Source organism: Mus caroli, chromosome 2, assembly GCF_900094665.2.
Source record: "Mus caroli chromosome 2, CAROLI_EIJ_v1.1, whole genome shotgun sequence".
NCBI classification, from domain to species: Eukaryota; Metazoa; Chordata; class Mammalia; order Rodentia; family Muridae; genus Mus; species Mus caroli.
This window is the reverse complement of record NC_034571.1, coordinates 22,811-49,116: the sequence shown is the minus strand read 5'-3', so window position 1 is coordinate 49,116 and position 26,306 is coordinate 22,811. Positions and strand designations below refer to the sequence as shown.

Below are 26,306 nucleotides of genomic sequence, written 5' to 3'. Positions count from 1 at the left end.
GNNNNGGGGGGGGGGAGGTGTTCCAGAAGGCTGTGGACAGGCTGAGGTGGATGCTGAACTCCAGTGTTCATGATTGAGCAGCAAGTGCTCTTAACTGCTGAGCTAGCTCTCCCACACCCTTGACAGCTTTTTAAATAGAAGAAAAACAACGTGCAGGCCAATGACATTATTAAAATTTAAATAGCAATTAAACACTTTACAAGAGACATGCCCTTTTGTGCAATAACACCGAGAGCTGAAAACCAAAACGCCAAAGTTGTTTGCTTTGTAGCCTGATGCTGATGAGGGATCTCAGCCTTTTAAAGCTTGTGCTAGACTCCAGAACACGTTCTTTGTGAGAGAGATTAACTTGTCAACAAAAGCAAACTGAACATTCCACTGTGCTTTATCTCTGCTCACAGATGAACTTTATCTTCGATTCCGCGGAAACAAACAACCGCGGGGATACAGATATAGCATTTCCTCTAATGTGGATTACAAGTCTTCAGAGAAGGCCAGAAGGGTGAACTTGGTGGTAGAAACCTTGCTGACTATGCATAAAGCCTTGGGCTCTGTTCCTAGCACTGCATTAAAAAAGTAAGAAAGGAACAGGATCTTAACACTGATAATGAAAATTGGGATCGCTTTTATTTATCTTCTATTAAGTCTTACATTTCTGACTTGGCTAGCCTTTCATTATTTACTATGACTGGTGATGGGAAAGAATCCCATTGATCTGTGCAATTGCCTTATCAACAATCAGGAACTTAGCACAGCAGGAGGCATCTTAACTGACAGCTGTGAAATCCTATTCTTACCTGAGCCAATGATACTGTAGTCTGGGGTCAGAGAGATGGCTTGGAGAGAAGGCTTAGCAGGTAAGGGCACTTGCTCCAAGCTTGAAGGCCTGTATCACTGCTGCGATCCACATGGATTGATGGGGGGTGTTTCCTACAAGTTCTCTTTGGCCTTCCTCACATATGCTTACACTTACACACACACACACACACACACACACAACTGTATACAAGTGCACTATCTGCATGCACACCTGCATGCCAGTAGAGGGCATCAGATCACATCATAGATGGTTATGAGTTACCATGTGGTTGCTGGGAATTGAACTCAGGACCTCTGAGCCCCCAAAAAACAATTTAACAAATATCAATACTGTAGTCTAAGGGATAAAGGAATGATCCCAGTAAGGAAAAGAATGCCTTTCAGATCACAGTACCTCAAAAGTAGAGGTGAGCCACAGGGAAACATGTAGACACACACTCAACAGAAGGCCTCCATCCAGGTGGTACCCAACACTTCTAGGATAACTGGGTATTTTGTACATGTGTTTTCAGCAAAAAAAAGTAAGCTAAAAGAGATCCAATATTGTTTGCTTTTTTTTTTTAAATAGCAAAGAGTAGTTTTATCAACAAATATTTATTTATGCCCTACATTCAAGAGGGAGAAAACTGGCGCTCCATTATCAATGGCTGTCACACAGGGAGGCTGTGGAGTGTGCAAGAGCAGAAAACAGAAGAAACATTTTCTGTGAGCAGCAAAAATTGGTGTTGCCTAGACTTCAGTTTTAAAATGTAATTTTCCTATTCCAATGTTAATAGTTCTAAAATGTGGATATAGTCTGTCTTAGGGTTTCTATTGCTGTTCACAGACACCATGACCAAGGCAACTCTTATAAGGGATAACATTTAATTGGGGTGGACTTCCAGCTTCAGAGGTCCAGTCCATTGTCATCATGGCAGGAAGCATGGCAGTGTGCAGGCAGGCCTGGCACTGGAGAAGCCGAGAATTGTGCATTTGATCTGCAGGCATCAGGGAAGGACTGTCTTTCAAAGGCAGTCAAAAGACTCTGATTCCACACTGGGTGGAGCTTGAGAATGAAGAGACCTCCAAGCCCATCCCCACAGTGACACAGCTCCTCCAATAAGGTCACACCTCCTAGTAGTGCCACTCCCTATGAGTGAAACATTCAATTGCATGAGTCTATGGAGGCAAACCTATTCAAACTACCACATGTTCTATAATTCACATGGGCACAGGGCATGTGAGTGTTGGTTCTGGCATACTTTAAATCAAGATAGTATCGTTCATGTTCTCCACTTACTTTAAGCTTCATACAAGTATGGTTTTAGTTAAAATGCCAATCAACTCCAAACGTGATAGAATACTCCCAGGTCAACATGTGTCTTCACAGGACTAACATTTTCCATATCAATTCACTATGTATACAGCAACTTAACTATGGGGTAACCTGGAAACAGTGCTGGTAGGTTTCTTGGGCCAGCAGGTAATGCATAGGCCTCGAGCTCACAGCAGAAGGAAAGAAGTTGCTTATAAATGCCCTCTGACCTCTTACTGCACATGAATGTGGCCACTTACACTCGTATCATGTAAACACGCACACCCATGATGATAAAATGCAGCATAAACAGACAGATTCTTTGGGCAGGACACAGGGTTGCCTGCTGCAGCCTCTGCTGGGCTCGCCCTTGCTGCACACACTCCCTGCTTCAGCATCTCAAGTGCTGCTGTTGCAGGTGTGAATCACCTCACTAAGACCTGGGTTCTTCAATTCAGGACTCACAGCCTGGAGCTGAATTTTCTAAACACAGTGGATATAGACAGAATCGACGATGGCTGGGGAGATGACCTTGTACCACAGAAGGACAGAGCTGGAGTTCCATACTCAGCAAGTATGTGTGTTGGCTCATGACTCTCTGTCTCCAGCTCCAGGGGATCTGAGATCCCTGGCCTCCATGGGCACCTGCACTCACAGGCACATACCCAGACAGACATATGCACATATACCTAATTAAAAATATAAATATTTAAAAGTGATTTTTAACACTGTGTACTTGAGCCTTAGCATTGGTTGTGGTAAGCATATGACACGTAGGCTTTTACTTTTAAGGGGTAATCAGAGTCCCCTCATCCCTGCTTTTCTTGCTAATGGAACCCCAGTTTTGTCTGGTGTCAGCTTGGGTGAATGCAGTCTGAAGGCCCAGGTCACGCTGGTGAGACAGGGTATGTTCTGAGCCCACTGGGAACTTAGGGAAAGACTTTGCAGAGTCCTTCCCATCTGCACACTGCCCAGCCCAAGCTCTGACCCTCTGGACTAGAGACACCGTGCTGAGTTTTAGACGGTGCACTGGCCAGCTGAGGCTGAGCAGCAGTGTTGGTCCCCCGATCATGGAACTAAGTGACTCGGCATCCCAGGTGGGTCCTGAGTAGCTTAGTGATGGTTTCCAGGTTACTGCATAGTGCACTCAGGCCTGAGCCTGGCTGGGGTGTGGATTTGCCCCCCCCCCCACATGACTGTGAGTATCTTCATGGTTAGCACTGTTTCCTCCCGTTTGTCTCACAAGTCACTTACTGCTGAATGAAGCCAGATACATTTATACACCAGAAAACCTCCATTTCTCTAGTAGGTATGAAATGAGAAAATATGGGAGACTTCTTCCTACTGCTCGTCCAGTTAAGGCTAAGTGATTCACTAGAAATATGGCTGCCAACAGAGCCTACCTACGTCAAACACTAAGCTGTTCCTTTGAAACATTACCACAGCTGCAAACTGAGAGCTAAAACTTGCAACTGCCAGTAATACGTGGTGACAGCATTAGTGCATAAGATACAGGGTTCTCCACTTATGTTGAATTTTAGAAAATAATTTAAATAGTTCTGTGAAATATTTGAGACATATTTAGACTAAATAAATGTTCAGAATAGAATTGATAGAGCATATATTTAACATGTCCAGGGCCCTAGGTTCCTCTGAGCCAAACCTCTTCATTCACTGCTTTCCTAAAATGCAAGCTGAATTATGTGTTCTGTAGTTTATCTGGCAAACGAACTGATAATCAATTCCAAAATAATTGCCTTGCTTTGTGTTTTTAGGATACTTGGTTACTTTCTTCGTTTGGAGAGAAAGGAAGAACAATATTACAAGGTGAAAATATTTGTAGACCCTGAGTCAGTTGTCTAGTATTCTAAGGCACAGGCCTTCTGAGAATACAGAACCCTCCTCTCTTTTAGGGACTTTTCAAAGGACTAGTTACGGTAAGGCCCTGAACAAAGGACAGAGCAGAAAGGAAACCTCTGTTGCTGGCCACAGCTGAGTACATCTAGCAAACAAAGGATAGATTCAGCCTCCACCTTGGGTCTCTCCAAATGCTCAAACAAACCCCACGTAGAAGACAGAGTGGATGGGATGAAATTTGATCCGCCTAATCTCATAATTATGAACTTCTCTTTCCTCCTCCTTTTTATTTTGGCTCCTGGGAGAGGTGCTGAAAAGACAGAAAAGAGGGAGGAGAGAAAGAAAGGAAACTGGCACCATCAGATCTGCTCTTGGCAAACACCATTGAGAGCTAGATGAGGCAAGGGAGGGTCCAGCTTGGGGAGAGACAGATGCACAGTGTGGATGGACAAACAACCACAATGCAGCGTGGGGGTGTGTCCTGTGACCCTCAGCACTCAGGACAAGGCCCAGAACATTCAATAAGTGGTTATTTGATACACAGTGAAGGGAGCACACAGGCCTGGAGCTGGAGGACCAGAGATAGTCTCCCAAAGGGATGACTCTTGATGCTGTGAGGAAAGTGACAAGGGCTCGATGAAGCCAAAATACACCAGGAAGGAGGGAATTGCAGTTTGCCTAGCCAGTGTGCTTGAGCCATACACACATGGTAGACAGCAGCCCAGGCGAGTGGCCATGAGAAACATCTGGACCAGATACTGATGGAGGAGTATCTGGTCTAGAACTGAAGACTAAGTAGAGAGAGAAGTTTTTTAAGAGGTCAGAGATGGATGCCTGGTTCATTTTTCCTCTAAAAGGGAAACCAAGGAAACAAAGGACCCAAATGAGACTAAGAAAAAATAGAATTTTTTCATGCAGCAAAGGACCAGGGGGAGACCATTAGAATTCCCAAACAATGATGTCAGACCAAGAACCCTAGATTAGAAATGAGACATACACTCGGGCTGAGCCATAGGAGAAATGGAGAGTAGACAGCAGTTGTCCTGGTAACGGAGTGGAAGAAATTAGTAAGTTGAGTGCTATTATCACAGGTTCTTGGGCAGGAGAGGTCTTAAAATCTGTTTAGAGAGGAGACGATGCCACAGGGAGAGGGGTGGACAGTGCCTCAGATGAATGAAAGGAAGGTCTGTGCCAGCACTGGACACTCTAGGTACCCGTCGCGGTTTCCAGTCCCACTGAGCAGGGATCAGACACGGCCCAACTCTGTCTGCAGTCCCATGATGGGGTCCTGACACGCATTTGTTCACAGAGGGTGTGGAGGTGGGCGGTTCATGCAGCAGAAGACCAGGGGACCCAGATGCACTTAATTCACTTAGAAGCACACACTAAAACAAAAGCCTCTAGAAAAGGAAACTGTTCATTGGGATCAAAGTTTCAGAGGCTACTCTAAAGTCTGGAGGAGGGGCTGGGAGCGCAGCCAAGAATCCCTACAGACATAAGCTAGCGAAAGGTCACTGGGCAGTGGTACCTGAACCACTTAGTACACAGGGACCAAGAGGCAGCACACAGCCAGGGAAGCTGGCCACTCCAAGATCTAGCCCTTCAGTATTTTTTTTTAAAGCAGGGGACTGAATTGCTGGCTCAGTGATTAAGAGCACCTGTTCTTGCTAGGGACCTGGACTCAAGTTCCAACAGGCACATGGTGATTCACAATTGTCCTTAACTATAGTCCCAGGTTGCACATGATACAGACATACATATGAGTAAAACACTCATACTAATACACATAAAATAAGACAAATAAACTTTGAACACAAAAATCCCCAAACAACATAATCTCAGGGCTGGTGAGATGACTCAGTGGTTATGAGCACTTGTTGCTCTTGTACAGGACCCAGGTTCAGTTCCCAGCACACTCACAGAGGCTCACAGTCACCCATATATCCAGTTTCAGGGCACCTGACTCCTCTTCTGACCTCTGAAGGCGCCAGGCATGCACGCACAAGCTGCACATACATGCAGGGAAAACACTTAAAACCCATTTTTTAAAAAAATCAAATAAAACTGAACTGATGTAATCTGTAGAAGCACCTGGATCTCATCTCAAAGACACTGTACCCTGGGGTCACGGAGGGACGCACTGCTGTACCCTGGGGTCACGGAGGGATGCACTGCTGTACCCTGGGGTCACGGAGGGACCCATTGCTGTACCCTGGGGTCACGGAGGGACGCACTGCTGTACCCTGGGGTCACGGAGGGACGCACTGCTGTACCCTGGGGTCACGGAGGGACGCATTGCTGTACCCTGGGGTCACGGAGGGACGCATTGCTGTACCCTGGGGTCACGGAGGGATGCACTGCTGTACCCTGGGGTCACGGAGGGACCCATTGCTGTACCCTGGGGTCACGGAGGGACCCATTGCTGTACCCTGGGGTCACGGAGGGACCCATTGNACCCATTGCTGTACCCTGGGGTCACGGAGGGACCCATTGCTGTACCCTGGGGTCACGGAGGGACCCATTGCTGTACCCTGGGGTCACGGAGGGACGCACTGCTCCCCAAGCCCTTCCCCAAGCAGCACACACTAAATGACCTTTTCATCTGAACAAAACTAGACACATCTGAAGACTAAAAATGGATTAAAAAAATCCATGCTTAACACCTGCGTAGGGTTGTGATCCACCTTAAAAGCATGAAGGGCAGTTCATAAAAGGAGATTAAAGACAATCACACTGAAGTCTACAGCTTGTCTCAGTAGGAGTCATGGAGTATTTTAATCATGCATATAGTAAATATTTTTATAGTGGAAGTAAGTCAGCAAGTGAATACTTACCACGGGGAAGACATACAGGGTCTTTTCAAGGCTCTCGTGGACCTTGGCCCCCTTAGCATTAATTCATATTCCTGTCTTGAATGTGGGCTTTGAAGAACGGAAGAGCAGTGTCTGGGGGTGAGAGCAGATGGCAGAAGGAGTTTGCCTGTTGCTAGGAGCAGTGTGTCCTAGACCCGCCCCTTCTGTTGCTACACATTGGGATCTGGTGTGCAAAGCAGCCAGCACATGGGTTAATGTGAAACTCACTATTTTCTCAAGAACCCCATAAGATCCACTGACTCATTTATAAGATCCACAGGTGACAGACATGAAATGCACGTGAAGTGCACTCGAGCCATTGCCGCTGGAAGTGCAAGCCCAGATGCTGTATTTTTATCCAAGAGCTAAACATGGGGGCCAGGCAAGGAGGGACAGAATTTACCCTGAAGTACTTTTAATATATTGCATGTCCGTTTGTAACTTCTGTTATACTTTAAACGTCATGTTGTTTTCCTTTTCTTTATCATTACTTATTTAATTTTTGTTATTCGAAGAAAGATCTTGTGTAACCCAGTCTGGCTTCTAACTTTTTTCCATTCCATGTCAGCTGTGTTAAAAGCCTGAACTACCATGTCCAACTCACGAAGCTTAATTTGTATTTTCTTTGAAGATTTTGTTGTGTGTGTGTGTGTGTGTATACACATGTGCATATAGAAATCAGAACTTAATAAAGAGCAGCAATTCTCATTCTTCCTAATGCTGAGACTCTTTTAATTCAGTTCCTTGTACTGTGGTGACCCGCAACCATAAAATTACTTCATTGCTACTTTATAACTGTAAGTTTCTTATTGTTATGAATTATAAAGTAAATATTTGATATGTAGGGTATCTGTTATGTGTCCCCACTAGAAGGGTTGTTTGAACCTCCAGGGGGTCGTAATGCACAGGCTGAGAACCCCTGGTACAGAGTGTCTTCCTTGGTCCTTCTCCACCTTATCCTTTGCGACAAGTTCCCTCACTGAACCTGGTGCTCTCCTTTCAGCTAGGCTGGTCGGGGAGAGGGCTCCAGGGGTCTCTCTGCCTCTGTTGCCATCAGCCCAACAGACACATGCTGTTATTATACCTGGTAAGTTTTACTTTTAAAAAGTAGTCTGGCTTCCTGATGTTCTCTGGAGTTCTGCCCTCCGTTTACATAACAGTGGGGAGCCAGAGAATGTTTAAGTTCAGCATTAGGTAAAACCACATTATGTTGTTGCCTTCCTGGTGACTGTTGCTAATTGATTTGTTAGCAAACCTGGGTTTTCACCACAAGCTGACAAGTCACTTAGATCATTATCAAGAAAAATGAAACATAATTAGGCCCCCCCACATGCAGTCACACACTTGAAGGCAGGTGTTTTACAACAGGTCCAGATATTTCCCATCTGGAATGGCAATGTCGCTAACTGAATAGTTATCTTCATGCAATAAATGTAAACTTAGAAGGTGGTGACCATGTGTCTTTCCACAGTCTTGATGAATAGGAGGAGGGCTACATGAATACCAGTAGACTGGAGAAAAATGACCAACACTTGGTCACAGGCTCTCCTGCAACCTCTGCTGCCCATTTGATTCCCCCAAGCCAGAAGAATGAAAGGAAGCCCTAGATCACTCCTGATTGCAAGAGGCCACTCCCTGGGCAGCATCCACAAGGACCCCTCAGGGAGCCTATTCCCCAGGGAGCTGAGTCTCTCTTTCACCACCGAGACACTGGAATACTAGCTTCTTTGCCACTAACATCTGGAAACTTAAGAAGGTAAGCACTGAACACTTGATAACCCTTATATAAATTGGCCCCCAGCAGCTCCATTCAACCATTTCATCGTTTCTAGAGTCTTCTTAACCCTGCTTGAGAGGGACTGAACTTCCTGTGCCCTTTTGTTAGCTGCGATGTGGACACTTACCACTGAACTCAACTGTAAAGCCAAGAACAAGAATGAGGAAAGAAATCAGTCTCCTGTCACGGAGACAACTAATTGCACTGGAAGTAAACGATGTGACTCTGAGCAGAGGCCAGGCGTGGGGGTGGGGAGAAAGGGTTCTGCTGGAAAGAGCAGGACGCTTTGCTGTTAGGATATCTGGTTGAAGATTAATCAACCAACGAGCAGAAACGGACAAAGAAGATTTATAGTGACTTGAAAGAGGAATCCCAAGCAGACATGGCAATGAGGTCACGGGCTTAGACTGCCGCCCACTACCCACTGAGTTGACTAGGAGACCCCAGCAACTGGCTACTTTGCAAAAAAATATATGAAAACAAAGTATTCTCCCCCCCCCCCCCCCCGTGTTTCTGTGTTAGTGTGGCTATATCGCACTGTGCATGTGGAGGGCTGAGAACAAACCTGACTGGCAGTCCTCGCCTTCCTCCCTAATACAAGGTCCATCCGGGTTTGCTGTTGTGTGCTCCTGCATGGGCCTTCTGACTCACAGTAGGAATGCTGGAATTACAGATGTGTGCACCATTACACTAAGCTCTCTGTGTAGTTCTGGGATCTGAATTCAGATCTCCATGCTTCTGCTGTCAGCACTTACCCACTGAGCAGCCTTCCTAGATGCTCCCCTCCCCCCAGCTTAAAGCTATTTTTATTTTTGGTAATACTTCACAGACATATGTAGCCATCTTGGCTATGGAGGCTATCAGGATGTCAGGACCTTCCTGCTCCATTCAAATGTACATCACACCAATGATACAGTGGCCCATGGAAAGGGTATCTTTGTCTCTTTTCTGCATGACTAATTCTTGACCTGTGAACCCCATGCTGCCCTCCAGGTTCTCCATTCCCGCATGCCACCCTGGCATGCTCTTACTAACAGCACTTGGCTCCCTCTTGAATTCTTTATTATTTTTGCTTCCCGCATGAGCGCTTCAGTTCCTGGAAAGAAGGCACTAGGTGTTATTTCTTCATGTCTCCCATGCTGGGGTATGCCAAGTGACTGCTCACACTTACCCATGAGACTCTGAGCTGTGCTTGGAAGCAGCAGTAAGTATTGCTGAGGAGCGGTGTGGCTCAGAGCAGGGTCCCTTTGCAGAACCCACCAACCATGTAGAACTTGGAGAGAGATTATATGAGGGACAGGACAAGGAGGTGTAGGGCTGTCACCCCCACTCAGTGCAACACAAGACTGCAAGTCACACTTTTTCTCATTATAAAATGTGTAACATCTCTTGGAATACTATAGAACAGGAGAGTACAGTACAGATTATGGATGTGGAGATCCGTTAAGGACCGTGCACATTTATGACATTGGTACAGACAATTTTCTGGCCAACGTACATAGAGTAGATTATTTTGAGTCAGGTTGTTTTGAGTACAGTACAGATTATGGATGTGGAGATCCTTTAAGGACCGTGCACATTTATGACATTGATACAGACAATTTTCTGGCCAACGTACATAGAGTAGATTATTTTGAGTCAGGTTTTCACTTTGTAGACCAGGCTACCCCACATTTGTGACCCCTTTTCCTCTGCTTCTTGGGCCCTGAGATTACAAGTGTGCAACCTGTCATCTGGCTCAAAGCAGAGACTCTTTGTGGGATGGAAAAAATGGATGACCAAAAAACCGCTCAAGAGCCACAAGGTGAAGAGCAGAAGAATAAAGTTAGAGGTGCCTAACGACAAGTCCTGCTGATGCTTTCTATTGTGGACTTGGAGACTGAGTTTAGAAATGAGATCTGCTAAGGAAAAACCCCACTGAAAAGAGAGTGCACGGGGCAGAGTAAACCAAAAGAACACCTTTTCTAATGTGTGCACAGGAACTAAACCCCTGCTCCAAAAATTTAGCACGCTCTCCCCGTTTACCTAGCATATATGAAGTGATGGTGTAGAGCGCCTATCTTTAATAGTTAATGCATCATCTAGAACATTTCCACTCATCTATCAAGAGAAGCATTGTTAACAGTATAGGCAGTGGCTTTATTTTTAAAATTAAAAAGCCAAACAAGAGTCAGGATGGTGAAGGAAACTTTCAAAGAGTCACGGGAAAGCATACAATAAAAGCCTTTTATCAATGTTCAGTCCATCTAAAACCCCAAGTTCCATGCACAAGTCAATTCTACAGGAAATACAAAGTGTGCATTAAAAGGCCCCCCAAGCTCCAGGGTAAGGTGACACTTGGAATCTTAGCAGCCAGAAGCCTAAGGCAGGAGGAACAGGAGTTCAAGATCAGTCTGGCTGGATAGTGAAACCCTGGATGGCGGAGGGGGCAGAGAAAGGCCCTAGAATAGTTTGCTTCACCGAGAGACAAGTGAGCAGGGTTGTCACTCTTCTTCTTCATTTCATTCGCATTCTTCGAGTCCACAGTAAAAGAAAACAAATGTGTCCATACAACCACACCGGTGTCTGCTTTGTAGCAAGTCACTTAGGAAGCAGAGCCTTCATCTTGATATTGCCAAGCTGGATTTTCTCCACAAAATGTGGACTGAGGGGCTCTGCACGCAGGCGTGGGGAGCAGAGCAACTTGCTCAAAGGGCTTTCTGTGCTCTGGCAGATGGGCTGCTAACTTGACCAGCCTGCAGACATGGCGCCCTCCACCCTCACCAGTTGCATGCAGTGACTTTTCCATCCCTTAACCATATGCCTTCTCACATATGCAAAAGCACGGAGAGCAGATGGGAGGTAACCCTAAGAGCAGGGCTGAATCAGCAGGGCGAATAGTGGGAAATCCTGTTCAAAGGCGGCGGCCAAACCTGTCACCTCCAACCTCTGATTCAACAGGGATGCTTATAAAACCATGTGACATCAAGCACAACTAACTTCTTTCACGCCATCCGGAAAGAGCCAGTGCTGTCACTTTGTATATAATATTGAGAATAGCAGATTCACATTTTCTAGTGTTGTTTTGTTTATATTAGTGGAAATAATGACAGATTTCCTCCATATTAGAAGAGAATGATCCAGATGTCTACATAAAAGAGCAGGAGAGAAATTCTCCTCAGGGTCCCATGGAACATTCCTCAAATAAACTCATGTTCTAGGCTAGAAACCAAGTCTTACCAAACACAAAAGAATCAAAACAATGTTATGTATCTTATCAGAGCATAGTGCAATAAAGCTAAAAATCAACAGAAACTACACAAACATGTACACTGAACCATAATAAAATTAAATGTAAAGTCCTCTCCAGTTCATTCCACCTTTCTTACCCAATCACCACGTGTCCTTTTTTGTTCAAGCCTTAAAGACTAATTGGCATGACACAACCAAGTTAAACTTATGCATAAGATCAATGAAATTTGAAACATTACTATGACAGCCAGAGGACTGGACAGATTCACTGACATATTCTAACAACCTTTTAGAGAAATGCCAAAACCGATTGATACTCTTTAAACTGACCCATAAAATGGAAACTGAAGGAACATTACTCACTCCACTGTATGAAGCCCCCACACCAAAACCAAATAAGGACACAAAAGCAAAACCTATAGGCCCATTTCCCTGGGAAGCATAGATGCAAAAATTCTCAGTAAAATTCCTGAAAACTGATTTCAGGAATGCATTAAAAAGTTCATACACCATGACCACGCTGTTTTCAAACCAGAGATGGAAAGTTAACTGAGCAGATACACAAATAAATGAGCAATACCACACACTAAGTTAATGACAGAAATCAGCTGATCCTCACAATTGTGACAGAAAAGAACTTTGTCAAAGTCCCATATCTTTTCATGATAAATGCCCTGAAGGCACTGGGATTAGGTATATAGAAATATAATAAAGGCTATATATGATGAACCTACAGCAAATTTACCTCTAGGCAGCCTAAATGCAGAAATACTGTGTATTTTTTTTAAATCTAAAGTGTGATGAAGACATTCATTCATTCTGTTCCTCTTATCCAATATAGTGTTCAAAGTCTTAGGGCAAGAAGACAAGGAAGAAAAAAATGACAAGAAAAGAAGTAAGATTATCTTATCTGGGGAAATCATGATCCAACCACTCCGTCAGAAAGCTCTCAGAACTGATAAATACTTTCAGCTAAATAGTATGATACAAAATTGACAAAATCAATTTTTATGTATCAATAATGAATATGCCAAGGAAGTAGTTAATGAGGAAAATCCCATTTATAATAGCATAAAAATACCTATGAATCCTGTTTATGGCTTGTCAAAATTAATATTATGGAATAGCTACATTACCAAAATTGATATACATATTTAATGCATGGTATTTCAGATATTCAATGGTGCAGAAATAGTGTAAAAAAATCCCAAAATTCATATGGAAGCATAAAAGACCCTATATAGAATGGATAATGCCAGAGGCATCACAATATCTTGAGTCCCAAGTTATCTTACAGAGTCATGGTAACCAAACAGCATGCTAGTGATAAAAAAAGTAGGCATATCAATCAGTAGACTCGAACAGAAGACTCAGAAACAAACCTATATAGATAACTTTTGACAAAGGTGTAAAAAACATGTAACGGGAAAGAATATCTTCTTTAACAAATGATCCTGGGGGAGCTAATTTCCAGACATAAAATAATGAAGCTGTTATAGATCCATACAACTCACCCTGAGCAAAACTCAATTCAACATGGATGAAAGGTCTTCATATCAGCAGGATCAAAAGCTGTGATTACAGGACAACTCAAAGACAACACTTTACAGATGTGGGCAGAGCCAAGGACTTTGTAAAGAAGACTCTACTAGTGCAGGATGCTCCTAAGAAGAGACGAATGTGACTTCTACACAGCAAAGGAAGCAGTCACTAGAGGGAAGAGATACCTACACAGAAATTGGGGGAAAACAAACAGACAAACAAACATCCCTTTGTCAACTAGAAGTCAGAGACTTAGCATATATAAAAAAGCGCAAAAATTAATCATCAAAAAGCAAATGACCAATAAATAAGCTAATGAGCTAGACATAATACAGTTCTCCAAGGGAGGAAAATAGCCATAGAATGTTCAAACTACTCAGTCATCAGAAAGTGTATGTTGGGATTAAAGGCGTGCGCCAGGGAGGCAGAGGCAGGCAAATTTCTGAGTTCAAGGCCAGCCTGGTCTACAGAATGAGTTCCAGGACATCCAGGGCCATACAGAGAAACCCTGTCTTGAAAAACAAAACAAACAAACAAGCAAAAAAAAAGAATGAATGGCAGAAAGTGTATGTTGATACTGTTCTGAGACTCCATTCCACATCATGCAGGATGGCTGTCATCAAGAAATCTAATGACAGCAAATGCTGGTGAGGATGTGGGGAAATGAACCCATATACAGTTCTGCTTTGAATGCAAACTTGTGCGGTCACTGTGAAAATCATATGCAGGCTTCCCAGAAAACTGAACAAAGATCTACCACGTGACCCTGCTCTACTGCTGTTGGCCTCTACGTCTACACCCCACAGAGATCCCTGTGCAGTGCTTACCGCTGCACAGTTCACAACACAAAGGAAATGGAACTATCAGCAGGTGAAAAATAAAATGTGTGATACATACATGTAATAGAATTTTATTCTGCAGTAAGGAAAACTCAATCATGACACCTGCACAAAAGTGAATATCATTATGCTAAGTGAAACAAGTCAGACTCAGAAAGCTATGTTGCATGAGTTCTGTCATAACAGGGACCTAGATTTAAAAATGTGTGTGTGTGTACATAATTCTAAAACTAGGTCCGTATAACGCACATGTATGTATGTATGAATGTATGTATGTGTGTATATGTATATATACAAATACATAACGTGTATATATAAAACATATATAATGTATATATATATATATATACAATATACATGTATCATATGTGTATAGATACAAAGTGTATATATATGCATACACATTGTATCTATTCATATATGATACATATATATGTGTGTATAGTGTGTATATATGGTATGTATGTGTGTTACAATGTGTGTGTATATATATATATAATGTATGTGTGTATATGATGTATATATATATATATATATATATATATAGTGTATGTATTTCCATGATGTGTGTGTATAGGTCTTGAAACTAGAAAGTGATCAAGAGAGGAAGAGGTCCTAAGCAAGGGGAAGAAAAGGACACTGAAATGAAAAGTAAGGGAGCTGGGGGGGGGGAGGGAGCTGGCTGGGGGATGGCCACAGGGTAGTGTTGCAGGGGGATGGGTTAGAAGCAAGCACATGATGTCAGATTGGTCAGCAACCTCCAGGACAGGACTTCCTGCCACTTTAAATCCCAGATGTGACTAAGACTGCACAGGGAGAAAGGAGCCAAAGGTCATGCGTCTTGAGCACTGAAGCAGGAAACTGGGCTGTGCTTGAAAAAGAAACACCTCAACCCTCTGTTTAATAACAAACAACAGAGGACAATTTATACCACTAATCCTACCTGTCTATGCAATGTCCAAAGAAGTCAGACAAAAGGACATGGAGCAGTAGCCCCACTGGAAGAACAGTGCACACAGCCCTGTGTGCAGGGCTCTTTTCTCTATGCAATTCCTAAAAGTAGAAAGCTCAGAAACAGAAAAGTTGGGAGAGACCCAAGCAATAGACAAAGCCAGCTACAAAGAGTGGGAGGTGATGCCAGCATCCACTTCTTCCTTAGTCCAAATATGGATGGCTACAACAGCTCTTCACATCTGGCCAGGTGTGCTCACCTGAAAGGCCATGCATGTAGCTGGTGACTCAGAATTAATGTGATCAACTCTGGGAATTGTCTCTGTAAAAGCCCCTGGGACAGGAACAGTCTTATGCTGTGCTAAGCAGGTAAGTCTCCACAGCTTCACCTGACAGGATGGTGCATGTGTGATCACAATTCTATTGAAGTAACCCATCCATACTATACTGCACTCCAGGTTCCCCCTCTGTTTTCCTAAGTAGTAGTCAGGCTAAGCATGCAAGTGGGGAGGGGACAGTTTTTGAGGCAATGTACCTAGCAGCAGTGTGGCTATAAGTCTCAAGGAGAGGCCCAAAGAAACCTGAGCCTCTACTCCAGTTCCTTCTCCAGCACTTCGCTTCTCCTCCAGGGACACTATGCAGGACATCAGGCTTGCTCTGATCGACTTAACTTGGGCTTAATACCAGGTTCTGCCACTGAAATCATACTTGTGCCATGGAACATACCAGCAGACAAGTAGTCATCTCCTGGTCCCTCAACACTACTTCAGGTCTTCTGCCTTCTGCTTTGGATAGATTTAGAACTCCATTGTCTTAACTTTTAAAAGCTACTTGACTATTTTAAAGACTCACAGTACTCATGAAGACACCGAATAATTGCAAAAATCCTTAGGCAAGATATCTTGGTTTCTTTTGAGTGGCAACTGGAAATCCATGGGTGGCTTGTATCTTCAAGGAAAGAAATGGCATTGAATCCTGTGCACGCCCACACGCTTGTGTATGAAGGGATGGGGACAACTTTGGGCGTCATCCCAGCAACATCATCCACTCTCTTTGAATCAGGGTCTGTCCCTGGGCTGGAGGTTAGCAACTGGTTTCGGCTAGCTGGCCAGTAAGCCCCAGAGAACACCCTGTCTCCAGCCTTCCCAACCCTGGCATTATAATTACATACATTTTTATGTTGGTTCTGGGGACCAAATTCAGGTCCTTGGCAAGTACTCTAGCGACTGAGTCATCCTCCCAATGACATATGCCTCAAGGGCAATGAAAACTATGTGCATGAAAGAACTGTGTAAAGTGTTCATCCAAACCATATTAACAAACAGACAAAGCTAGAAATACCGTGAGAACTGCAAGAAAACACCACAACTAAAAACAAGCTGGAGAGGAAAGAGTTTATTACTTCTACTGTGGTCCATTATTGAAGGAAGTCAGGACAGGAACTCACACAGGGCAGGATCCTGGAGGCAGGAGCTGATGCATAGGCCATGGAGGAGTGCTGCTTACTGGCTTGCTCCTTATGTCTTACTCAGCCTGCTTTCTTATAGAACCCAGGTCCACCAGCCCAGGATGGCACCACCTACCATGGGCTGGACCCTTCCCCATCAATCGCTAATTAAGAAAATGCTTTACAGATGGATCTTAGGAAGGCCTTTTCTCAATTGAGGTTCCTCCTTTTAGATGACTCTAGCTTGACATAAAACTACTCAGTACAAGTCCCCATCAGTAGAGCGGATAAACAATCTACAATAGTTAGAGAATGGAAAGTTGGCAAGAAAGAAAGAAAGAAATGACTGTATTCCTATCTCTATAACTTGGGTAAATCTCAAAACCTGTTCTGATGAACAGCAGACATCAGGATACATTCTATCCAGTTTCATTCATTTTAAGTTCTAGGAAGAGTACAAGAAAAAAAATCATCTATGGCAGGAAAAATATCAGAACTATGTTGCTCTTGAATGAGAGGGACAGGGACTATTTGGGGCAAGGAATGATGGGCTTCCTGGAGTGCTGGAAATAGTTTATATCTATCTTGAGAAGGGCTTGAGGTGCAAAGGTGTTTGCAAATGTTAACACAAAGCATGTATTTCCTCATATGTAAATTTCTCTAAGAAAAAAAGAACATTAAGCACTAACGATACCCATGCTAACATACTTGAGGGAAAAACTGCTACTGATACCAAACACAGGCTTAAAATGCATTTAAAAAAATCATGATTAATGGATGGTGAGAACATGTCAATAAACAGATACGTGATAAAGCAAACTCAGTAACATATCAGCCCTAGGAGCTTGTGTTTGAGTATTCATCACAATATTCTGCCTTTGATTTTTTTTTTTGTACAACATTTTCATGAAGCAGGTTAGAAAACAATTTTTTTCAGTTACATAAAACCATCATTTTTTATAAAAGTAAATTTCTCAGATTATTGTACAAGCAAAAGGAAAAGGAAAGACTGTTTTGGAAAGAAAAAGTTCAAGTCTTTTGCAAGCATTCCCAAACACTGATAAAAGTAGCATTTGACACATGACAGCAAATAGTTTTCTCCTTGTGCTGCAGGGAAGGCATCTCATTAGGATCTAAGCATCCAACCACACCTGAACGTTTTACACAGGACCACATCCTTCCCATCTTCCACCTCCCAATAGTGGGTTCAAATACATTTCTTTTGTTATAAAAACAGTTTGCCAAACACTAATGGGCTTTGAAATCAAGCCAGGTGAGGCTCCCGACCCACGATCCCACCCTGCTTTATAGACCTCCCTCAAGAGCCTCTGAGAGTTATTTATATGAGTTTCTCATCTCTTCTCCAAATCTGGATCCAAGCTTTGTTCTTAGGAGATGTGCAGCAGATGTCTGTTGAAGGGCGCTTTCAATAGGTCAAAAGGGGGCCAGACAGGCGATACTGTTGTCTTCCTAAAAATTCAGAACCATTAAGAGACTCTTATTTATGTTGGCAAGATACTATGATGATTGAGAGTGCACAAAATTAAATTTTATTCTCCCAGTCCTAAAGCAACATAGTCTGAAGGCTTTCTCAGGGAAACAGTGGATGCTACTCAGTGATGTGTGATTTGGGGTTAGTGGCTAGCCACCTGTGTCCCACATTTCTTTTTCTATAAAATGAGAATGGTATACATTCTTCATTAAAGAAAAAGATTCATTGAGGGGCTGTGGAGATGGCTCAGTTGGCTAAGTTCTTCTATATAAACATGAAGCCCTGAGTTCAAGCCACAGAACCCGTAGAAACAATCTGGGTAGACTGGTTGCCACTTGTTAACCCCAGAGCTGGGGAGGTAGAACCCCTGTGGCCACACACACTAACTCATGAAGTCACCTAACATGATAGCAAGCACTCAAGACATGTTAGTTAATAGCTATTATTTTTTCCTATGAGGGCACTTGTTTCTAATATACTAATAAAGTACTAAGTGTGATAGAGACACCACAAATACTTACAATTTGAAGAATTTAATAAATCATGGCTATTTTTTAAAAAAGCCTCACCTCCTAAGTTCTCATGTCAAAAATTTAAAAATTCAACTTTAAGTGTAGCACTTCTAAGCATAGCTTCTGGCATTACATAAGCCGTCTTACGTTTTCTTATATGCGCCAATGCCAGGTACTAAAGAACCCAAACCATTCCTGAGAAGTACGGAGAACACACGGGCTCAGCAGTTCTGGTTTGAACCTGAAATCACCTGAATGCTTGTCACTTAGTTAGCCATGCTGATCTGACAGGCTGGGAAGCCCTTAGGAGGTGGGGCCCAACTTCACAGAAGTGGGTCACAAGGGGTCTTTGAAGGTCATAGGCTAGCCCTACTTCCAATCTAACCATCCCTCTTCCTGTCTTCCATGACATGAACAGCAGGTCACATTCCCGCTGCCACAGGTGACGTGACTCTGTCATACATACCTACCCCTCAACGATTATTTTAACTGCTCAGAAATTAGGAGCCAGTATAAACCTCTCTTTAGGTAAGTTGATTCTGATGGGTACTTTGGTCACAATGGCTTAATAGTAACAAACACCAGTTTTCTCCTTCTTTGGAATCCCTAGTAGTAGCAAGGAAGTCAGCTTCTCTGTTCACCGGAGCAAGCATGATCCAATCTATACTATAGGACTACCTGACATCTTACATCTGCCCCCTTATCTCTGGGCTCTACAATTATGTCCTGGCAAAGCTGAGGAGGTAACTCAGTAGGTGATGCACCTGTCACACAAGCATGAGGACTTGATATCTGGATCCCCAGAAATGATGTAAAAAGCCAGACATGGTAGCACGTGATCGTACCTCCAGAACGGGAGGGGTAGAGACAGGCAGATTCCAGGGGCTTGTGGGTCAGCCAGTCTAGCTGAAACCCTGAATTCCAGGCTCAGCGAGAGACCCTGCCTCAAAAAAATAAGGTCCAAAGCCACTGGAGAAGGCAACTAATGCTGGCTTTTGGCCTCCACACATATGCACACACACACAAACACACACACACACACACACGTACATACATACACAACACACACATACGCACTGTAACAAAAAAGGACCTGCAGAGGTAACGAAAGAAAGCACTAACAAAGGGAACGGGGCAGAGATCACAGATTAGCTTGAGGGTCCGCCTGACTACACAAGCCCTTCGACACCTTCTCTGGCTCAGAATTTTATAAGTCCACCCTCTAAAAGTTTATTGATAAGAAACTATAATCAATGACCCAGCAAAGCCTTCATCTAAATTACTAATAAGGTAATAATTATATATATTTGACAAAATAGCAAATGTTACTACTAAGAAAATATTAAGATCCAACACACACATGAGTTAATTTCTTCTGTGAGACATATCTCCAGTAGGAAATGCCTCCTGCTAGGCTCTTTATTGTGACAGTGTTGTGGGGCCAATGAATGACCAGAGTACAATGCTACTGCACCCAGCTGTCCACGGAGACAAGACAACTCGTCCTGATTTTGAAATTGGAAGCCTTACTGATGTGAGTCACCCAAGAGACGCTGGACAGATTTAATCAAAGTGTTCAGTGTCTCTCCTCCAGTTCTGACATAAAAAAAAAAATCTTTCTCTCATTACAAATTCAATACTTTTTTTTCTATTCAAATCCCAAACTCAAGAAAATAAGTAAGCAAATTAAGGTACTCATTTGATTAGAAAATAGGTGTGTCTTTCCTCCTTGAACTTAAAAGTTCCTTCTCCTGTGGGAAAGAGCAGAAAGCAGGAGACAAGAAAGACACCAGCTTTAGCAAAACCCACTGGCAAATTGTCTGTACCCAGACCTTCTTTCTTTCTTTTGTGGCTATTTTTCACAATTTCAAACTACCTCGTAGTCTTATGCTTTGTGACAAATAATGGGTTTTAAAATATTTGATGACTATATTAAACTTATATTTGACAGTCCATCTACCCAAATAGATCACCCAATATGAGGCAGCTTTATCTGATGCTCGTCATTTGGGGAGTCAATCTGAGACTGGGACTCACTACAGAGACAGTGCTGCCTAGTCTATGTCCAATGGGCTGCCTTCTACCTACCCAGATTCTGGGAGCATGGAGTGAGGTGTTGGGTACTGATGTTGTTATCAGCACAACTTCCCATGTGTACTGTGGGTAACATCCGAAATACAAAGAAGCACGGCGGACTAGCCTTTATGTCATGTGTATTCGATTTTACTTTAAAGATATTTGGCTAATTTCATAAAAAGGATATCAGTGATATCTTCTAGTTGATTTCTTTTTCAACTAGATTATAAGATGAGAAGGGTGAGGAATACACACACACACACACACACACACACACACACACATCCTCCTTTTGAAGCCCAGTGGCCTTTGGAAGTTCAACTTGTCCATGATCCCAGATGTGAGCCCATGAGTTGTACTTAGATGTTATTGTCTTAGGCTAAGGAATGTGTACAGCTTGTTGGCTGTGCTTCCTGTTAGCCCCCTCAATTCATTGCTCCTCTGTTTTCCAACTGAACACAGCTTAATGACAATCGAAGTTCAAGTGTGTTAGAAACCAGGCCTCTCCAAAGGAGAAACAGCTAAACACTCACTCAATTATTGCAGCACATGGTAGATTTTCTGAGACTATGGAGAAGTTGACATATCGCTATACAATACCTTTCTGTCAGATAATAACAAAACAAAGATCAAATGCCAACAGTCTTGGCACCAAGGTCCTGATGTTGACCGTTCTGTTGGCCCATGGTCTACGTAGGGCTTAAAGGTGACAACTTTGCAGAGTCCATCTGCACAGCTCCTCCTCAGAGAAGCATCTTCTATCAATTCCCTCTCAGTGTGGTTTTTTAAGAGGCACGGAAAGTCGCTAGTCAGCATGTTTAAATAAAGCCTTCCCCACGAAATGATCTTATAAACTATGGTACAATGCAGATGAAACAGAGAGAGTTTACAGTCACAGCTAGTCACAGAGCCACTAACTGTTGTTGTGTAAGTCACTCTGCAGATGCAAAGCAGCTACAGCCAGTAAGCCAACCCTTAATTTTTATCATGAATATTTAAAGAGCCAAGCATTAGAAGAAAACTTTGCAGATATTAGTTTCCCTAGATATTACCACAAAGGAGGTATCATTGAGTCCTGGGAGCCACCAGCAATCCTAGAGTGGATGGTTTCCGGTATGTCTGAGATTTCAGTATTTTTTCTGAAGTTAATAGCCAAGCCCTGTTTGTATACAATGTTTCTTCAAAATTTAATTCAAGCTCATTTCCATAACAAAAGCAAAGCTCTTACAAATTGGATTTTCAGATGAAGTATACATACTTCCTAAAATACATGCAGATAACAAACCTTGGCTACACTGTGGTAAGCACTTCAGCAGCTCCCCCACTCCTACCCCCCACCCACCAAGGACTATGTGCCAAACAAGTTCACAGTCGGCTCACCTATGCACCATGAAGTTAGTTAAGCATGGCACTTACCTTCCTGGTCTACAGATCTCGGAAAGCAGAGAAAACATGAACTGATAAACCATGTTGGCAGAATGATAGCTATCCAAAAGCTTTGAAGAACTCAGCAGTTTAAAGGTATCCTCAAATGACAAGAGAAACTGTCCATTTCCAACCAGCTCAAAAATCCAGGTGCCAGGTGGTGTTTCAGAGACTTCCCATATATGTGTTTCGATTGACACCTTAAAAGTCCACCCTTACTGGAAAGAGCAAATCAATAAAGAAACCCAAGAGGAACACTATTCCAAGATATTCTGTCTTCTACTGAAACTCGAGGATATACCTAGCCAGGGCACAAATAGTCTCACAGGTTGGTCATTACTCTCTCACTTCCTGGGAAATTCCCTGTCAGAGGGTTTAACAGTAAGACCTCAATAAAACATAGTCTTAGACCTGAAGACAGTAGATATTTTTCTTCCATGATTTTTTCAATTGAAGCCATGTATTTTCGTATTTTATAAATGAATGAATTCATTATTTCCATGTATTGCTATTTCAAGTGAAAAAAAAACCCCAACCTGCCCTTCGAAAATAATGGGTTTGTTGAGGCACAAATATTCATTTAAAAAGCTGATTCAAAATGCAGTGGGGTCTAAATGAAAGAGGCTATCATTCAATACTGATGACCTAATGTCATAAGTATCCCCCTCCTACTGTGACTTATGGGTCTTCTGGAACCCTGTTAATACCTTCCTTCCATAGTATACATTACCAAATTCACACCCAATTCCTAATGGTCATATTTTAATGTCAACTATGGGTGCAGCAATGTATTTAAAAGATGCCAACCAGCGATTCAGCAAGCATTGAGCACAAAAACCTCCAACAGCATTAACTGAACTCAGACTGTCAACAGACACCAAGAAGATATTGGGTGGAAGTCAAGGCTCCCCTGGTCCCAAGTTTCAAAGGGTGGGAAGAAGGATGAGGCAGGGCCCTGTGATAGGATACTGGGATGGGCACTCCTTCATGTGTGTAGAGCTAACTTAGCAGGGCACACCTTTCTGTCAAGAATCTTGCCAAGGGTCTGAGTGCCTGCAGGAGCTCACATAAGACCAGTGAAGGCCCCTCCCTAACCAAGTTTACCCTGGGCAAGAGATGCCCTGGCTGAATTCACACATGCTCCTCAGAAAAAGGCAACAGAGAAGCACTAGATTTGTCTTGACAAAATCTTGTCAAGGAAGCTCCAGGGTTGTCCTCAAATAAATTCAGATTAGGAAAAAAAAAAAAAAAAAAAAAAAAAAAAGGTTGTGGCCATTCTTGTACAGATGGAAAGCAGATTTGTAAGAGGCCAAAGATTAGACAAAAGGCAAGAGCTGGCGACAGACAGACATAGAAATGGTTTTAAGTGATTAGGGTTTCCTAGTTCCAGTTTTCTCTCTTTTCAAGATGATCCCTGTGGCTGCTCAACAAATCCCTAAAGGTCTGAGAACCACATAGAATAAGGGGGTCGGGGGAGAAGACCCCAAAACTTTCCTAAACTGCGGTGGCAGACCTGGGGTCGCCAGGGCGCAGGGGGCACCCTGGGGCGGCGGCCGCCCCCTCCCCGCCACAACAAAAGGGCCGAGCGCAGCCCCTCGCGCTGGAACTCCAGGACCAGAGCTCCAGGGATCCCAGAGAGGGAAGCGGGGTTGGGGGGTGGGGGTGGGAACCAGCCACCCAGGTCTCTCCCTCCCGCGGGGGGGGGGGGAGNGGGTGGCAATGGAGCCGTGTGTCTGAATCATGCATAAAGGAAAGCACCTCGGATATAAGCCGAAGAGTCACCAGCGGCTGCCACCCAGGAGGCAGCCAGAGCAGCTGGTGCCACCCAGATCCCCCGGGAGCATCTGCGCCGCGGGCCCAGCGTGTTCCCGGGGCGGCGCCGCCCCCCGGGTATCGCGACGTGGGGGACTGCAGGACCGCGATGCAGGTCGTGCCGCTTGGGCCTCCGCCACAATGCGGCCGGGGTCCAGCCGCCACCGCGGCCGCGCCAGGCCCGGGCGCGACACAAAAGCGTCCCCCCTCCAGCCCCGCCACCGCCCACCGACCTTGGGCTCCCGCGCCGGGCTCCCGCAGCGTCTTGGTGACTGCCTTCCAAACGTGGCAGCCGAGCAGGCAGAGCAGCAGAGCAGCGGACTTGCTCATCTCCGCGCCACGGGCGCCGCGGGCCGCTCGGGCTCGCCACGCTCGGTCACAGGCGGCCGGGCGCCGCGCCTTCCTCCATAACGCTGTGGCTCCGCGCGCCCGGCCAGCCGGCCGCTCCCTCCTCAGAGCCCTGCGCCGGGCTTCCCTAGACCGCCGCGGCCGCTCAGCCGGCGCCTTAACCCCTTCCTGCCCCGCCCCCCGCCCGCGGAAGCGCACGGGCCCCGGGTCCGTGGTGCCACCTGGCGGCCGCCGCTCTGCGGGAGTCCCTGGCGCCCCGGACCCCTGGCTGTTCCTGCAGCGAGGAGGCCTTCGACGTCACGCTGGGTTACCTGCGGGTCCGCAGGAAGCATTTGAGTCTAGGGTGTGACCTCTCATCCTGCAGCTGTCCAAGCCACTATCCTCTGACTTCCCCCAGGGTAGATTTGACAGCCAGACTTATAGGTCAAGTGTAACAATACCTAAGGCTGGCTGCAGGAGGCCCAACACCACCGGTTCAATCCTCCTAGTATAGCATTGGAAGGGAAGGGTAAGGAGGTTTTTAGTGATAAGAGACCCTGGGTGATTTCTCCCCATCCCCACCTCTGTTTATGAAAGAAAAAAATCCAATGGCATGTTAAAACACAACAGCAAAGACTATGCAGGAGCATTGCAATGGGGACTGTTAACAATGGAATTTTATAGCAGGGGAGATATATTTTGCTCAACTTGGGACTCAGCAGAGACAAACAATCATTTATAACTAAGGAGCTGTTGAGTGTATGTTCCTGTGCGTGCACGCGCGTGTCCTATGGTGAAAATTACCAAGATGAAGCACTGGGGATAGGGATCTAGCTAAAGTTACCCAGGAAGATTCTTACTGAAGGTAGGTCAGGAGTGAAGCATGACCACCCTGGCCAGATATCTAGCGTGTTTAGATATCCAGGATGGACGAGCAGGCTTGCTTATACTAAATTGTACAAGAAGGGAACAGGTAGACCCAGGAGATTGGAAGCTTAGTATCTGAGAGAAACTTTGTCACAACCTACATGGTTTGGCATAGTGTCATATGCTTGTGATTCCAGTACTCAAGAGGCTCTCACATCCAAGGTTAGGCTGAGACACAGTGAGACCCTGTCTAAGCACAACAAAGGAAGAGGCGTTCTATTTTCACAGGAGAACATGGAAGCTAGAGAAAGCTAAAGAACCTGATCCAAAGCACACAGCTGGGCTGTGGTTGGGGTGGCTAGTTTGAATGGCCAACTTGAATCTATAATCACCTGGAAAGGAAGGATCAAGGGTTGGGGTGGAGTGAAGGGAGAGTAGACTAGGTTGACCCATGGCAGAGGGTATCAACTTGTGGGTCATGCATGACCCCTTTGAGGATTAAATAAACCTTTCACAGGGTACACTTAAGACCATTGGAGATTTTACATTATGATTCATAATTAGCAAAATGACAGTTATGAAGTAGCAATGAAAATAATGTTATGGTTAGGCGTCACCACAACCTGAGGAACTGTATTAAGGGGTCACAACATTAGAAAGGTTGAGAACCACTGGCCTATGACCATGCCTGTAGGAGACTATTTTGATTGTGTTAGTTGAGGTAGCAAGATCTGCCCATTGTGGGTGGCACCATTCCCTAGAGTCTGAACTGTGAAAGAGCAGAGAAAGTGAGCTGAGTGCTAGCATGCATGCCATCCACTGCTCTCTGTCCCTGATTTATGGGTGTGATATGACAAAAACCTTCGATTTCCTGCCATTGTGGTGACCCTGCTATCATGAAATATAACCTGGAACTGTGAACTCCTTTCCCCATAATTTACATGTGACAAATGTCACTGCAGCCAGAAAACAAACAGAACAAACAAACTCAACAGTAGAACATTTTAATAAAATTCAGTTCTGTTTTAAAGTTAAAGCTCTTTGCCCAGATCTCTAGACTGCCATTAGTCAAAGAATGCCACTATCAGTATGATTACTTCCCTATCTATTAACCCAGTTTTGCCCAAATGTTTCCCCATAAAATCCTTATGCCCACCTGTTTCCCTCTAATGAATCCCAGCTCGTG

The 26,306-nt window shown here is 44.3% G+C and overlaps 1 protein-coding gene across 1 annotated transcript in view; it reads right to left on the bottom strand.

Moving 5' to 3' along the window:
- Window positions 1-24,413, bottom strand: part of Fam171a1 (family with sequence similarity 171 member A1) — a 110,780-nt gene extending 86,367 nt beyond the window's left edge. The window contains exon 1 of the mRNA XM_021154949.2: window positions 24,160-24,413. Coding sequence (XP_021010608.1) covers window positions 24,160-24,256 — 97 coding nt within the window. The 5' untranslated portion in view covers window positions 24,257-24,413. The remainder of the gene's footprint in view (window positions 1-24,159) is intronic.
- Between the last annotated feature and the right edge of the window lie 1,893 nt (window positions 24,414-26,306).